At 39.0% G+C, this 16,111-nt stretch overlaps 1 protein-coding gene across 1 annotated transcript in view; it reads left to right on the forward strand.

Moving 5' to 3' along the window:
* The window catches only part of TAFA1 (TAFA chemokine like family member 1), a 511,847-nt gene extending 496,469 nt beyond the window's left edge, over positions 1-15,378 (forward strand). Inside the window, exons 3-4 of the mRNA XM_047826724.1 lie at positions 8,097-8,221; positions 14,293-15,378. Of these exons, the coding sequence (XP_047682680.1) occupies positions 8,097-8,221; positions 14,293-14,310 (143 nt within the window). The 3' untranslated portion in view covers positions 14,311-15,378. The remainder of the gene's footprint in view (positions 1-8,096; positions 8,222-14,292) is intronic.
* Positions 15,379-16,111: the final 733 nt, after the last annotated feature.

The raw sequence follows: 16,111 nt of genomic DNA on the forward strand, positions 1-16,111 counted from the left end.
TCATGACGTCTTTGTTCGTGAGTTCAAACCCCACACCCAGCTCGCTACTGTCATTCAGCATGGAGCCCGCTTTGGATCCTCTGTCCCCCTTTCTCTGCCCCTCTCACTCGTGCTCCCTCTCAAAAATAATTAAAAAACTAGGGAAAGGCAAAGGTTTCTATGGTTGGCAAAAACAAGAACATCAGAATGCGTGTGTCTCCACAGAATTACACATCACACTTTACCATAAACCTCAGAATTGCTCTTAAATGTTTTAAACATAGAATGTTAAGTTTGAGAACACAAGAATGTTCAGTAGAAAATTTATTTAATAACCATGATTCTTTGCGTTCCTTCTTAAACTTGTATTTAAAGTTCGGTATACACACAAATGAAAAAACAGAGCTAGAGTTAATTTTACAATAAAACCACTGATTTAGTGAAAGCCTACCACCATCCAGTGTTTGATTTATAAGTGAACGCAAGGATAGAGTCATCATGTATTGAAAGTGCAGGCCAAGCCGGGAACTCCAGCCTTGGTGTCTGTAGCCCACAAAGAAGAATATCAGTACTGGCAAGAATTAGGAGCACTCCCTTGAGTGGACAAAAAGTCTCTGCATCTTCCTTGTTACCAGAGCAGATAGTTTTTTTCAAAGCAGTACGAACTGCACCCCTACGGTCTGATAAGACAGCTTGGAACAGCCCAGGACAAGTAAAAGATTTCTTTACATTTTGTGTTTTATCTTGAAATTCCCCTGAAGCTAGGCGTCTGCCTCACAACATGTATAATTGTTTGCTTTACTATGGAAACAATTTTGCTGATGACTTAGTTATTAAATTACTTCATCAAGGAAGACCTTTATTTGTTTTTTTTCGGTGAGCGTAGTGCCCATTCCCTACCTCCCTTTCATATGGCTGGCATCACTTTGTAGGTCTTTTTCTGACTTTTTGTTGTTGTTGTTTGTTTATTCATTTGTTTGGTTGTTTAGATGCCACACATGAGTGAAATCATATGGTATTTGTCTTTCTTAGTCTGACTTAATTCCCCGAGCATAATACTCTCTAGGTCCATCCATGTTGTTGGGAATGTCAAGATCTTACTCCTTTTATTGCTGTATAAAACTGAATGAGAGAAGATATTGGAAGTGATATAGCTAATAAGGGGTTAATATCCCAAATATATAAAAAGCTGACTCAGCTCAACACTCAAAAACCAAACAATCTCATTGAAAAGTGGCAGAGGGGGGCGCCTGGGTGGCGCAGTCGGTTAAGCGTCCGACTTCAGCCAGGTCACGATCTCGCGGTCCGTGAGTTCGAGCCCCGCGTCGGGCTCTGGGCTGATGGCTCGGAGCCTGGAGCCTGTTTCCGATTCTGTGACTCCCTCTCTCTCTGCCCCTCCCCCGTTCATGCTCTGTCTCTCTCTGTCCCAAAAATAAATAAAACGTTGAAAAAAAAAATTTTTTAAAAAAAAAAAAGAAAAGTGGCAGAGGACTCGAAAAGACATGTTTCCAAAAAAGACATATGGATGCAAACAGACACATGAAAAGATACTCAACATCACTCATCATCAGGGAAATGCAGATGAAAATCACAATGAGATATCACCTCACACCTGTCAGAAAGGTTTTTTTTAAAAAAAAAAAAAAAAGAAAGAACAAGTATTGTCAAAGATGTGGAGAAGAAGGAACCATCATGCACAGTTGATGGGAATGTAAATTGATACAGCTACTGTGGAAAAGAGTATGGAGGTTCCCACACAATGATCGAATAATTCCACTATTGGATATTTACCCAAAGAAAATGATAACACTAATTTGAAAAGATATATGCACCCCTATGTTTAATGAGGATTTTTCTTACTACCATCACCCTGACAATCCAAATCAGATCCACTCATTAGTTTCCCTAGTACCTTTTTCATAATTTGTCGCTCTCTATTATCCCACCATTATATTTAGTATCTCCCACAACAGACTGTAAGCCACTTAAGGGTAGGCTAGGAAATGTGTCTGTCTTATGTCTACTTATGTCATTCACGGCAGTCAATGAATAAAAGATCATTTTTGTCTTCAAACACCTTTAAGGAAGATAAAATTGCCCCAGTTTGAAAAACCCTGGAATAGAATTCGTAGAAGGAAAGCAATGCTCATCACTCATCATTAATTTCATGTGTGCCTCTGAAATATTTTGTAGATGCTACTAATAAATACAGTCTAATTAGTAAAAAACTGGATATAAGCATCCCACAATTCATACACGCTTCCGTTAAAGATCAGGCATTAACTCTCCGTGAAGGTAATTGGATGGATGCATACATAGCTCGATAAGGACACATGGATAAATAACAGTAATAACTGCCATCTGTTGCATATAAAGTTTATTATGTGTTACACCGAGATCCTGATCTCCTCTAAAATTTACTGTAACCAGTTGTGATTTTGTTTAAGTGCTTTTATAACTCAGTAACCTGACACTTGACCTAAGAGACTTTCCAAAGCCATGCTGTCCAGAAGTGGTGGCGTTAGTTAGGATTCACACCCAGGTCCCTCTGTCACATACCCAAGAGCTTAGAGTCAACCATTACATGATGCATCTGCCCTGGAGCTTATCCTTAAATGTGGGCTCACAGGAAAGAGGGAGTTGGGCATGGCTGCAGGCGACAGTATTCAATGCCTTTAACTTTCTGTTTACTTTGATAAAGACAGTAACACAGAGGGAGCCACTGCACGTCTTTTGAAGAAGAGCATTGTAGCAGCTGTTCCAACAACCTGTGCGAAAAGGAAGGCGGGAGGGCTGTCCCAGCCTTCTAATGGAGTTCCAGCCATTGCCTAAATTGCATGACAGGTTGCACAAAAATGAGCCTGGAAATTTGTCTTGATTGATGTACTTATAACGTACTTCTGGGAACATGAATGCAATCATATGTTCAACCATTTAATTTATGCTCAAACTCTCATAAGTCATAGAAGCAAGCTGGGTGTTTGGCATAATATCGAAGAACAATGGTTTACTCTCTCACTTTGTGAAGAACTGTGTTTCTGTTTTGGAGTGATTTTATTCTTTAGAGTCATAAAAATGATGATGCCGATGATAATAATAGCTAATATTTATCAAACATTTATTGAATGCCAGATACGCTGCTAAGTGCTTTGAATGCATTTTCTCATGGCATCCTCACCATCCTTTGATAGAAGCATGATTTTTTTTCTTTTTCTCTTTCATTTTTTTTTATTCATTCAATCATAAATTGCAAACCTGCCTTGAGTTACCGTGTGCCATTCAAAGACGAATGCAGTATGATCCCTGCCCTCAAGAAGCACACTGCCTGGTGAATAGATAGGCACACGAGCTAATAATTCAAGTGCGGTGTGGTTAAGGTTACGGCTAACATAGTTGAGTTATTGCCATATGGTTTCCTCAGTTGTTCCTGACATCGCTTTCAGCTCTGCCCTTCTTCACAGTTCTGGAGGAGGCATCCAAAAGCAAGACCTATCCCTTCTGTTTGAATGCACCTGTGCTCATGTGGCATTTCAGCTACTTTCTTCTTCCTCCTTCCATCTTGTACATCACTGCCAAATCCATCTTCCCCCAGTCACCCGTTAATCATGTCTTCTTCCCTTTGCTCACAGAATCTAGAATATTCAGTGACTTGCCATTCCTTTGAGGGGGGAGGGAAGCCTGAGCTTCACGCTTTCAAGAACTTCCACAATCTTATTAAGATTTTCCCTTCCCACTCCCAGCGTGAGCCTATTCTTCCTGCACAATAACGTGCTTCCTGCCAGAGGAGCACTTTGCTCATTTATACCTCCTTACCATAACACATGCCAAAATGCCAATAGTGCCCATAGAGAGAGAAACCTTGAGCTAAGTCATAAGCTCTCAGGGCAGGAACTATGTCATGTTCATCATTTTATCCATGTCACTAAGCCACATAGTCCTTTGGCTGCAGAAAGTGCCCAAAGAACACTTACTAAATTGAGACCCAAACATTGTTTATTGAAACGATAAAAAGGGACTTTGGCTCTTTAATAAGATCATGTATATTTGCTGTATTTATTAACTCCATTGCTTATCAGTACCTTGTTCTCTTTACGTGGTAAGATACCACAAAGTAAACAACAATAACAGCAACAGAAGGACTTCTCTATTTAAGACTTCTCACTGAAAATTGGATTGAGTCTCCATTTACAGTCTCTTTTTTTGCTCTGCAGCAACATGATGATGTAAGGATGAAATCAAAACTCATGATTAAGGTAGCTTTAGTAATTTTAAGAATCTTTCAAGGAAAATGAACATTCTTGACCAAGTTGAAGATCAGATATTTTCCTGAACATGATCCAGTAAGAGAGCGAATTCCAAACCCCAGGGTTAAAAGGGACCTTTAAGAGCCTCTCTCCTAATCATCATAGATAAGAGAGAGTTGGTTTTTGCAGCTGATATTTAATTAACTCTGTTCTTCTAGGGGATAAAAAGTCCTCACAGAAGTTATATGTCTACCTCACAAGTTTCTTGTGGCTTCAAAAATTATTCACTACTGAGACTTTCTGTTAAAATGCTGTAAGTAATAAAATCAAGCAATATGGAGCTCTGTCTAGGAAGAAACAAATATATAAACTAGCTATTACGCAACTTATTTTTATGTTAACTTAATTTTATGAGAAACTACATGTTTTGTATTTTCCTCAAGCGTTTGTATTTATATGAATTTTTTTTCAATAATAAGACATCAGAGAGAATTCATTCCTTCGCTCAGCAATCATATGTTTCTTAGGAGTTCTCTGAATCCTGAACACAAAACTATCATAAGTTAGCACTATAATGATGAAAAACAAGGATTTTGTCATTAAGCAGGCCTGTACGTAGTGTTAATTCCTACACTTCCTACTTGTGTAAGCTTGGCCAAGTTTTTTAACTTCTCTGAGCTTCATTTTTTTTTTTCATCCATACAATGGGTTCATAATAATACCCACCGTTAGGATTGCTCTGAAGATTAAGGTAATACATTTAAAATTTTTTTTTAACATTTATTTATTTTTGAGAAACAGAGAGAGGCAGAGTATGAGCAGGGGAGGGGCAGAGAGAGAGGGAGACACAGAATTGGAAGCAGGCTGCAGGCTCCAAGCTGTCAGCACAGAGCCCGACACAGGCCCGAAGTCACAAATCGTGAGATCATGACCTGAGCCAAGTCGGTCGCTCAGCTCAACCGAATGACCCACCCAGGCGCCCCTAAGATCATACATTTTGAAGTACCTAACACAGAAACCCAGAAGAGGCCATCAAAAATGTCCATTATCATTTTTATTATTGCACTGACCGTTGTAATTCAAGATATTGAGAATTATTTGTGCCTGCATTTTTCTTATTACAGGTATCTCCATAAGAAAAATTATGAAGCCAGTTAAGTTGCATTAATATTGCATTTATTGATTAAATCTAATCGATCATTCCTCTTTCAATAATCTGAAGGTTTTAGGTGACTTCCAGTATGGGAGGAGAGAGCACAATTTGTAAATCCTCTCTGTGAATTTTTTTTTGAAAATATTGCAGGAAATACGAGTATATGAAAAAATTAGGGGAAAAGACTATAGTTTGACCTACAAGATGATGTGAAAGATATTAAAATGACCATGTAATGCATAAATCAAAAGCAAAATCAGTCTAATAGCATCTTTAGAAAAGCAACCCTGGAAGAATGAACTAGATGCCAATAAACCAGAGGGTAACGTCAAAGCATCCAACTCTGTTAAGGAGAAGCAAGTGTAATAGGAATTTTTAGAGATTACAGGCCAGTCTGGGGATGTTTTTTATTCTTAGAAAGGCTTTCCTTTTTCCCTTTGAGTCAGTGGACCTTTACTCCCTTGAATTAAAGGTGATCTCTGGGTTTTGAGATGCATTCTTTTTCCTATTGTCTACATTTTCATTTAGAAGACATTAATGCTTAAGAGAAAGAAACTGCTTTGTTAGCTAACAACAGAGTAGGTCAGCTCTGAGAGGGCAGAGAGCAACCTCAAGAAGAAGGAACAGCGTCCTTTAGAAGAAAGTAGAGATGCTAAAGCTGACCCCGCTGGCAGTTGTTCATTATTTGTGTGCCTCTGTGGGGAAAAAAAAAGAAAGTCACAAACCCTAAATGGAAGACTGTCTGGAAAGGCAATTCCCCCTCGGAGCTAAGATCAGAGGCTTTCCATTCTTGTTGGTGTCGATTCAGGGCAGCAATAGTGAAATATTAGGTGGGATTTCAGGGGACAAGTGTGGCAAATGTCACCAGCCTGTTGCTGCCTGAGTGCTAACCGAAAGGACGCTTCCGATTCTAGGCTCTCAATAAACACTGCCAAACCCTGGCTTTTATCTTAGGTTACTGGAAGCTTTGCAATTTATTTTTGTTCCCTTTTCAACGCTGCATGTGTTTTTCGTGCTGCCAAAGTACATGCTTCTCTCATGTAACATCGTCACCTATTAATTCACCTAAATCGGGTCTCTTTTACCTGTGACTGGAATCTTCCCTTATTCCACATGCTCATAGAGAACCCTGCTATTGAAAAGAAAGACGCTCTTAACTCTCATAATCATTTTGTACCCTGTGGAGAATTTGTGTCTTCTGTTACTACTCCATGTTTTACCAAAATATCACGTTGTCTTGCATACGGATGGACTATTTAGGAGATTTTACTTCCTATACTTGCGTGCTATATTCCAATGGAGATGCATTTTATGTGGTTCATTCTGGTCCGCACATAAGGTATAAATCAAGCAGAGGCAAAATTACCCCCGAAAAATTCCTTAAATTGACCCGATAATGGAGTAGACGTGATTTTGCATATAAGATCAAATTTTGCATTCCATACGCTGGCTTCCAGAGGAAGGAAAGTCCAAAGTAAGGGTAGTGTAGAAAGAAGAAAGCTTGAATATGGGCAGACATCCGGATGTTTAAACCATTCTGTGTTTAAATTAGCAATCTAATTCCTCTCTCCGGCTGGGGAACTTATAATGTACTCCTGCTTTGTTTCGGGATTTACTTCGTTCCATTTTAATAAGAATCCTCTGTGATGTTAACAGCTGTCATCTGGCCTCTTTGTCATTGTGAGAAGGAAACATCAAGGTGGGGACTCCCCTCCGGCAGGTGTCAGAGGCTGAAGGCGAGTATCTCTAGAACTAGGGTTCTAGTCCAGTGTGAAAACAGGCAATCAGAAAGCACGACACAAGAACCACTGGCAGACGTTTTGAGAATTTCGAATGGCAGAAATAATTCTTCGCTCATGAAGGCAGTAAGGAAGATGTGGAGCTCCTTGACTTGGGTGGAGTGCATCCAATCGCTATTTTATAAAATCTTAAAACAAAAACCAGACTGTGCTATAAATACATCCACTCAGTTCATCGCCAGCTTCCCGTTGTGGTCATCTTTGATATCACCCTGCAAAATAGGGCTTTTTTTATCAGAGGCTCAACTTGGGAAAGTTCGACCCACCTCATATCAAACATCAACAGGAAATGCAGCTGACATGAATATACCTGTGATTGTAAACAAATACTTCTATTTATTAACACCCTTGGTTTTTATTGGTTTTTATTTTGCAGGCTTTCTTTTATGGTTCCAGTCATTTCTTTTTTTTTTTTTTTCCTGTTGGTAGGCCTTTGAAATTCTCAAAGAAGGCCTGAGGCGGGGGGGGGGGGGGGGGGGGGGGGGGGGGGGAGATGAGCCCTAATGCTGGGTGGATAAACTTGCCTTTCTGAAGGAATAGCTCTATCATTCTGAAGGGCAGTTACTACTTTTGTCCCCTTCCCTGAAAAGAAAGAGTAAAAGGTCCTCGGATTGTGAAAACATAAAGTTTTCTCCAGAGAGTATACCTCCCAATGCATAGATTTTCATCTTTCAGGGTACGAGGGTGATTTTTGACAAACTGTTGCTTGATAAAACCATAAAAGTAGAAAATTGGATTTGCTCTGTAAGACCGGTCAATGACAATATTACTTTTCTTCATAGCGAATTCTTAGCCGGCCCTAGAAGGTTCAAGAGAAAGTAGCGTGCTTCAAAGAGAATGAGCACCTACAGAGGGTCACGTCATTGGTGCCCACGTTGTTTGGATGAATTGCAAACACACTTGTTTCCTGTTTTTGCACAGCCTCCATAGTGATTGGGAAATGGTGGTGTGAGATGGAGCCTTGTCTAGAAGGAGAAGAATGTAAAACGCTACCTGATAATTCCGGTTGGATGTGCGCTACAGGCAATAAAATTAAGACCACAAGAGTAAGTGCATTTCTTTCAAATATCTCATGCATGTTACCAACCATACCGCGTTGCCTTTGAGTTGTACAACAGCATCCAGGGAAGCTTTGAACAGGAGATAAGAAGACCTTTTCCCTGACAGAAAACATTCTTAACTGTTCATATCGGTGTCCATCCAGCAACAAGAAGTTAGACATGGAACTTGACTTTTCCCTGCTGAGCAGTTTAGCGTTTGTGTGACTGGGTCACAAATAAAGCTGGATTAGCATAGCCAAAAGGAAGAAGAACAGTAAAGCAATTAGTCGCATAATTCAGCCAACTACTACGGTGCTCAAAATAGATAAGAAAATAAGAGTCCTGCCTAATTCGTCCAGATGGTTTGCGGAAGAGGGCTGCGTTTAAGTACAGCCATTTTCTACATGTTCTTTACAAGAATTATTTGATGATCTTTTAAATGAGTGAAAAGTTTTTGTGATGTGAATTATCATTCCTTGGTTTCTGTGGTAAAATAAGGAGCTATCTTCAAAATACATAACAACCTATATGGTGAGGCCATCCAACCCATGAGAATTGGTGTCATGTTGCCAGAGCGGTTTGGAAAAGCCCAGGTAGGATAGCCATTGGCCCTGTAGATAATAGATCATGGGAAAGTAGGGGAGTCCTAAAGAGGGCAGGGTAGAAAGGGTAGCTCAGAGCACTTAAGACAGTATTTATTCAAATGTAGTACAATATTTTAATTACATAATTACAATCATGTCAATATTTTAATAACTAGTGTGGTTTTATGTATGTATATCATGTGGCTCTCAGCCCTGTTGTGTGTATATGTGTTTTAATGTACTGGGGTATTGTTGAAAGCCAGATCCACCAGTTACAAATCCCAACATGCTGAACTTGTAGCCTTCCAAAAGGGTGACTCAAATTTAAAAGGTCATCTCTAATTCCCACCCCTATATAATGAGTCTTAAATTGATCTTTGTTCTCAGCATTATCTTCTCAAGAAATAACATTGGTACTGGCAGCCTCGTGATACAGAAAACATAGTATCTTATAAAACATATCTTTCATACATAAGATAAGTGGAGACTCTTCTGCATATCCAATTTCATTGCCTATATTGACTGCATTAAGCAGTAAATTGTTATACCTCATTGGCTTGTAGCCAAGAGAGGTTCCTGAACCATCCTAGCTTGTTAACATGCATTCATGCACCTGAGATGCTCAGCTTGGATTATCATATTTCACTTCAAAGAAACAGCCTCAGGAGAGATTATTCAAAAATTAACCCAGTTCATGACACTTACCTCCAGAAACCATCTTCATTAACTGATGGAGAGTGGATTTCATATTTCCCTTTGGTTACATTTTGCCTGAAACTAATTTTACGAAACAATCTGAAGACACCCCTCCAAGTCAGTTTTCAGATACTCTGAATTATCATCAGTATGATTGGAATTCGATCACCATTGTTTAAAACAGGTTGCTGATGTATTTTCTGCCAAAACTCTATTTCCTCTTCCAAATGATAACTGATCTCCCTTTATTGAATATAAACCCTGCTCTTATGGTTCCTCCAGACCTGAAACTCAGTCAAGAATAAGAATACAAGTCAAATTACATCAGGATTTGAGTATGTGAGATTCCAAGGGTACCAACTAGGAGACTCTTTGGAAAATAGAATATAAATAAACAAAGCACAGAAATTGTTAATGCTACTTTTTATGACTGTGTAACACTCTTTTTTTTTTTTTTTGGCCTCTGTAGAGTATATTTTAAAACACTGTAAATACATCCTAGACATTTTCTTTCCTCACAGAAGTACAGTGCAGGTCTGATCACAATAATAGAGGCTGGAGCACAGCCTCTGTGTCTGCTACTGTCCTGGGTGGGCTGAATACAACCCGACAGTTGAGTGTACAAGAGAAATAAATCACCCATGCAGTTGGTTTGAAAGCAGAGGATGTACCTGTTCTGATATGTGCATCCATTTCAAGCGAGGAAATAAGAGGTTGCTCTACAGTCGTGTGAGCAACACATCACTCAACTAATAAATCTCAACTCTGTCTTTAGAGAAGGAAAAGAAAACACTAAGCTGTACTTTTTACACCTTGAGAGGACTCAGACATTACTACTGACTTAAATTTTCTCCCCACTTCCTTACAAAGAAATTCACAGTGAAATAAGCACTTTTAAACACAAAGGCACCAATTAACTTCAGCTGATACATACAGGAGCTTTCCATTCTGTATAAATGGCAGGCCAACACCAGTCCTTAGATCATAGGCTCCCAAATAGGTTTTATATTAATTTTTCTAGTATGACCTATGTGTTTTTCCCTGTCACAGTATAAATATGCCTGTACACTTCAAGTATTGACTCTGGCAGTTTAACTTTCAAAACAGTTTAATAAACAGATATACTTTAATTGTGAGTCATAGGTTTTCAATGTTCTACTCTTATTTAAGAGGTAATCTTTAGGATAAAAAATTCAAGTTCTTCTCAAAGAGGAAAAATTTTTAAAATCACCTCTTTGGTTCTTACATATAAGACCGATTCAAAGAGAGTGGTCTCAGTAAAAAAAAAAAAAAAAAAAAGAAAACAATAACAAAAAAAAACCACAGAAGAAACATCCCCAGATTGTTAATGGCAACTGCGAGTTTCCGTCATACTGTTATTTTTTAAAAGTAACGCCAATATGAAGATATTTGCAAGATAGAGTCCTAAGATGTCATTTTCCCTATATAGGTTTTTTCAAAACCTTCCTATTATGAATTACTTCCCAAATAATCACCCTGAGTCAAAATTCTCAGCAGTCTGTGCAATGTAGATAAACAAAAGATGTTTCAAAGTGTGATCTAATTCAAAGTTGCATGGTGCTCATTTTTTAAGGATGGTGGAGAGTAGAAATTCATTGTTTGATTTAAAGGACCAGGCACCCCAGAATATGAACTAGCCAGGACAACAGGCCACAGTCTGAAGGAGAACCTTGGGGAAACTAGATCTGGGTGACAGTATAACCTGCAGAAGGAAGGAGAAAAGATAAGTAGAATGAGGCACAGGCTTCCCTTTCAGGAGACTGGAGAGAATAAGTCTTAGGAAAGAGGAAGCTTCCTGAATGTCATTTTACGGAGAGAAGGTAGTCACCCTTGAGAAGTTTTCCAAAACCCAGCATGGGGTACAATAAAGCTGGTGCCAGAAACCCTCCTGGGAAGAAGCCTGGTACATCTGGGTGAAGTTTCTTTTTTTTTTTTTTTAACTTTTTTTTTTTTCAACGTTTATGTATTTTTGGGACAGAGAGAGACAGAGCATGAACGGGGGAGGGGCAGAGAGAGAGGGAGACACAGAATCGGAAGCAGGCTCCAGGCTCTGAGCCATCAGCCCAGAGCCCGACGCGGGGCTCGAACTCACGGACCGCGAGATCGTGACCTGGCTGAAGTCGGACGCTTAACCGACTGCGCCACCCAGGCGCCCCTGGGTGAAGTTTCATGGCTAAATTTTAAACTACACCTGCTCGACCATTGCTTCAGTTGTTTCATTGAATTACTTTGTTGGTAGTTTGTGGCAAGACAAACCAATCCAGATATTCACAAGAGGTAGTTTCCTATGGTTTTACATAAATATTGGTTTATTTTTTTTCTTTAAACGTAACATAAGTTTGAGGGGCCCCTGGTGGCTCAGGTCATGGGATCCAGCCCCATGGCAACCTCCATGCAGGGCGTGGAGCCTGCTTAAGACTCTCTCTCTCTCTCTCTCTCTCCTTCTGCCCCTGTCCCCTGCTCGCATGTTCTCTCCCTCAAAAATAGAAATAAAAATAAAAACATTTCTAAAAACAAACAAACAAAAAAAAACACATAAGTTTGAAAGCTGGGGGCGCTGTTGGGAAATTGGCTCTGCAGATTTTGAATTTGCCACTCTCCATAATAAGATGAGCTAATTCCCTATAATCAATATTATATTTAATGTATATGAAATAATAATACATAATATGCTATAATATAGTACATATTTAAAAAAAATAAGCTGGGGATGCTGTATATAATGCATTCAGGAAGAAATGTATATACTCTGTGCATTCAAGAATAATGCTTTAATTTATAAAGACAGACTTTGCCCCAGAGGAAATAAGTTGTTTGACAATGCTGTAATAATTCACATATAAAAAGGGAACATTGGCTTTGGGGGACATAACAAGGCAGGGAAGGAAATGAGGAGAAAACCAAAGTCACTAGGAAGGCAAAATTAACAGGTTAAAATAGTAGAACATAATCTGGTATAATACCTGGGAACTTATCAAGCAACTTTGGATTTCCTTCAACCCAATATGTTAGTGTCTTTCAGACTCCTGGGAAAATGAACAGTTAGATATACACAACACAGAGTTCAAGTTCCATTCCCTAAAAGGCCACGTTAGACTGCCCATCTCACCACAATGGCTGTCCAGCCAAATTGATGTTTCACACAAATGCACTAGTGTCATTTGCCCACACTCACCTGGGCCCATTCTCCTAACGGTGACTCTGACCTCACATATCTCCATCCATTCTCATCAGCTAGTGTTTTTTATATTACAGAAGGGCAAACTTCCAGCTGTGACACATCCCAGCTTCATCACTCAAAATTCCATCAGGTGTCAAGGGTTATAAAAGCCTTTACAATCCTGATGTTCAGACCATTTTGTATGAACTAGCTTTAAGAGAGAAGTGTAGGAGGGAGAGTGTGGATTTGGAAATTTCCAGAAGGAAAAACAAATCACTTTATGCCGTCACAATTGCCCCTGGGTCCAAGTGAACTCATCCATTTCTTTGGCCAATAAATATATTTAAGCCTCTGCTCTGTAAAGTTAATGTGTGAAGGTCTTGGGATGTGATGACCAACCTCCTGTTCTTACATGGAGGATAGGGCCTAAAGTTGGGTAGCGCGGGGTAGAGATGGTAAGTTGATAGAGATAAAAGAAAGGCAACCCATTTCAGTTTTGTAAATGTCACTTTCTCCCTCCTTTTGGTGAAAAATAAGACAGTGGAAACAGGAGGTGATACACATTATCAGAATGGAGGAAACCAAGGTTTGGAAGAATCTGTCATTTCTAAGGAGAGGATAAAAAAAATAATAAGTGTGTGAAGATTTCTTACACATGCTGCCCATGGCACAACCAACTTTTGAAAGGCAACTTTATTACTATTCCTATCCAACCTTAAAATCTTTTAATGGACTCCACCCCTGGACCCAGAACACTCAATTTCTAAGACTATAAAGAACCAAGAGATTATGAAGAAAAATGCCTATTCCTAGAACTCTAAAGTAGAACCTTCAACTCTATTAGAATCATCATTTCTGCCCTAAACCAGTGACACTCTGTGCATGTATCCTGTTGAATGTTAGAGTCTTTGGGCCATATTCAAATAGATTAAATGGCATCATTAGTTATAGGAGTATGCTCTTGGTTACTCTTGAATACTATGTCACTGAGAGGGAGAGTTCCTCAACCTGCAAAGCCCTCCTGTGTTCCTAAGAAAATGTGTTGGAACCTTGGCAGGTTGACTTTACTTTATGGCACCTTGACTTTACCTTATGGCCACCCCTCTACCTGTCACAGCAAGCCAGCTTGACAAGGTCATGGAATGACCTACTCAGTTCAAATTCTCATCAGACGTAGGACTAACTACATAATTTGAAGGGCCCAGTACAAAAATGAAAACATGGCGTCTCTCATTTAAAAATTAGTAATAATTTCAAGACTTCAATAGAAGATCATTAAATGAAGTGTGGGGCCCTTTCCAGCACAGGGCTCTGTGCAACTGCATATGTGACATGCTCATGAAGCCAATCATCGTTATTCATTGCTCCAAGAGTCCATTTCCTCGGTTGTGGCAAAATACCTTTAATGAACTGATAAAAATATGATGGCCTGTCAGTGTGCTTTTTTATCACCATTTGAGAACTACAGTTGTAGACTAACATTTTTGGCTTCAGATCACTTGAAAGAAGCCACATACTAAAAATTCAAGATGTCCTCATTTTCTGCCTAGTCACCTTTCTTTATGCCTTCATTTTGTTCTTTTCTCCCTGAAATTTCTTTCTTTCTTTGGTTTCAGATTCACCCAAGAACCTAATGGAAGCATTTGTTATAGTAGCAAAGGAAAACCACCTCTGCAGAAAATACATTTTAAGAATTTAAAACATCTTACACATTACAAGCCAAATGGATTTCTTATTTGCACTTTGACTGGTTACCAGAAAATCACAGTGCTTTTACTGTGTGTCATGAAGTATCCTATAGTGAGAAGACCCTGCATTTTTGGCAACACCATGGAAAGTGGGTTTAAAAAAAGGGTTTTCTCCGTGAAAATTTTTGGGATTACGAAGAACGATCAACTATCTTCTAATTTGGATCTATAGTTACTTTGTACCATTTTAAATATATGTATATATATAATATTTTGAAATATTATATATTCTCTTCAAGAAATGAACAATACCACAGTTTGAGGCGGCTGGTATACCTCTTTGAGTTTGGATGTCTTGTTTTGTTTTGTTGCATTTCTTTTTCTCTTGGCGAGGAAGACATGTGCCCTTCTGAAATTTCAACATGGCACTCACGCTGGAAGGCCAGCTACAGGTGGACTCCTGGAATCTGAGGCATCGTAACAATACTGAATCGAGAGCTTCCTTCTGTTTCTACCAGATGGCCCAAGGAAGCACATCGTCCTGTTTTATTGCTTTCTACCCTGTGCAATATTAGCATGCAAGCTTGGCTTACATAACCATACTTTATATTCAATTGATCTATAATAACCATCCTAACCTCTTCCAGGAAAGTATTTTTAGAACTACTAGCTTTTCCACAGATAAGAAAAATAAGAATTCTTGAGGGAGCTGCTCCACCGTGCTATTAAGACTCTGGCAAAATTATGGTAGAATACGGATCCCTGTATTAATAAGTTCTGTAAATACAATGTCTTAAGGCTTTGTATAGCTGTCCTAGACTGCAGAAATGTCCTCCAATGAAATCCAAAGTCTGGCATCATTAAGTACATAGTGCTGTAGCAACAAGTCTTATCATGGTACCTCTTTCTATGTTTGATTTGCTTTTTTCATGAGTATTCAAATCTCTTCTGGTGAGATAGGAAGACCATTAAAGCAATTAGGTTTCAAAATGATCTATGTGACCAAATGCTGGACAGCCCTATTAAAGTGGTAAATAACTTCTTTCTAAACCTACTTGTCCTCTTTATTTGCCATTTATTTTTCCTGAGTCAGTTTTAGCCAAATCCACAGAACACCCTGCTTAGAGACTCGTAGTCACCCAGAATTTTTCCATGACGTATTTGCTACAATCGCAGCCAATATTTCCAACCCCAGTATTCTGAAAATCAGAAATTCATTACTATGACTGCTGTGTTCTCAGCCAGCAAGATTAAATGTCAAATCCCATTATTGGGTTTCTGTACCGGTCACTTGGACAATACATATGGGGCTCCCATCCCGAAAAAAGAAATTCTTGTCCATCTTCTCTTTCTAAAAGTTACTCAGATAATGATTATAAAAAGGAAATAACTACTTGTTATCTACCTGGGATAGTGTAATAGTATTATACATTCCTGTTGCTTAACCTATCATATTGCAAGGATATCTACTTTTTCTCCAAAGCCTTCCCTCTAGAATACATGTTTTAGGGCTTTGTATTAGATCACCAGCACATTGGGCCGCCTAGTTTGGAGTTTTAAAGTTAAACCTCAGGTAATATCCAGAGGCTCCTTAATGCCTACCAGTATAACTTGAAGTCTGATTGAATATGTAGATACTCTAATCAGATAGATGGGTTCTCCATCTTGAATGCCTATAAAAGCAATCCAGAAATGGAAATGGAATCCTAACTACAAAATCTAGGCTTTCCAAATACTTTCACAGATA

The sequence above is a fragment of the Prionailurus viverrinus genome, chromosome A2 (assembly GCF_022837055.1).
Source record: "Prionailurus viverrinus isolate Anna chromosome A2, UM_Priviv_1.0, whole genome shotgun sequence".
Taxonomy (NCBI): domain Eukaryota; kingdom Metazoa; phylum Chordata; class Mammalia; order Carnivora; family Felidae; genus Prionailurus; species Prionailurus viverrinus.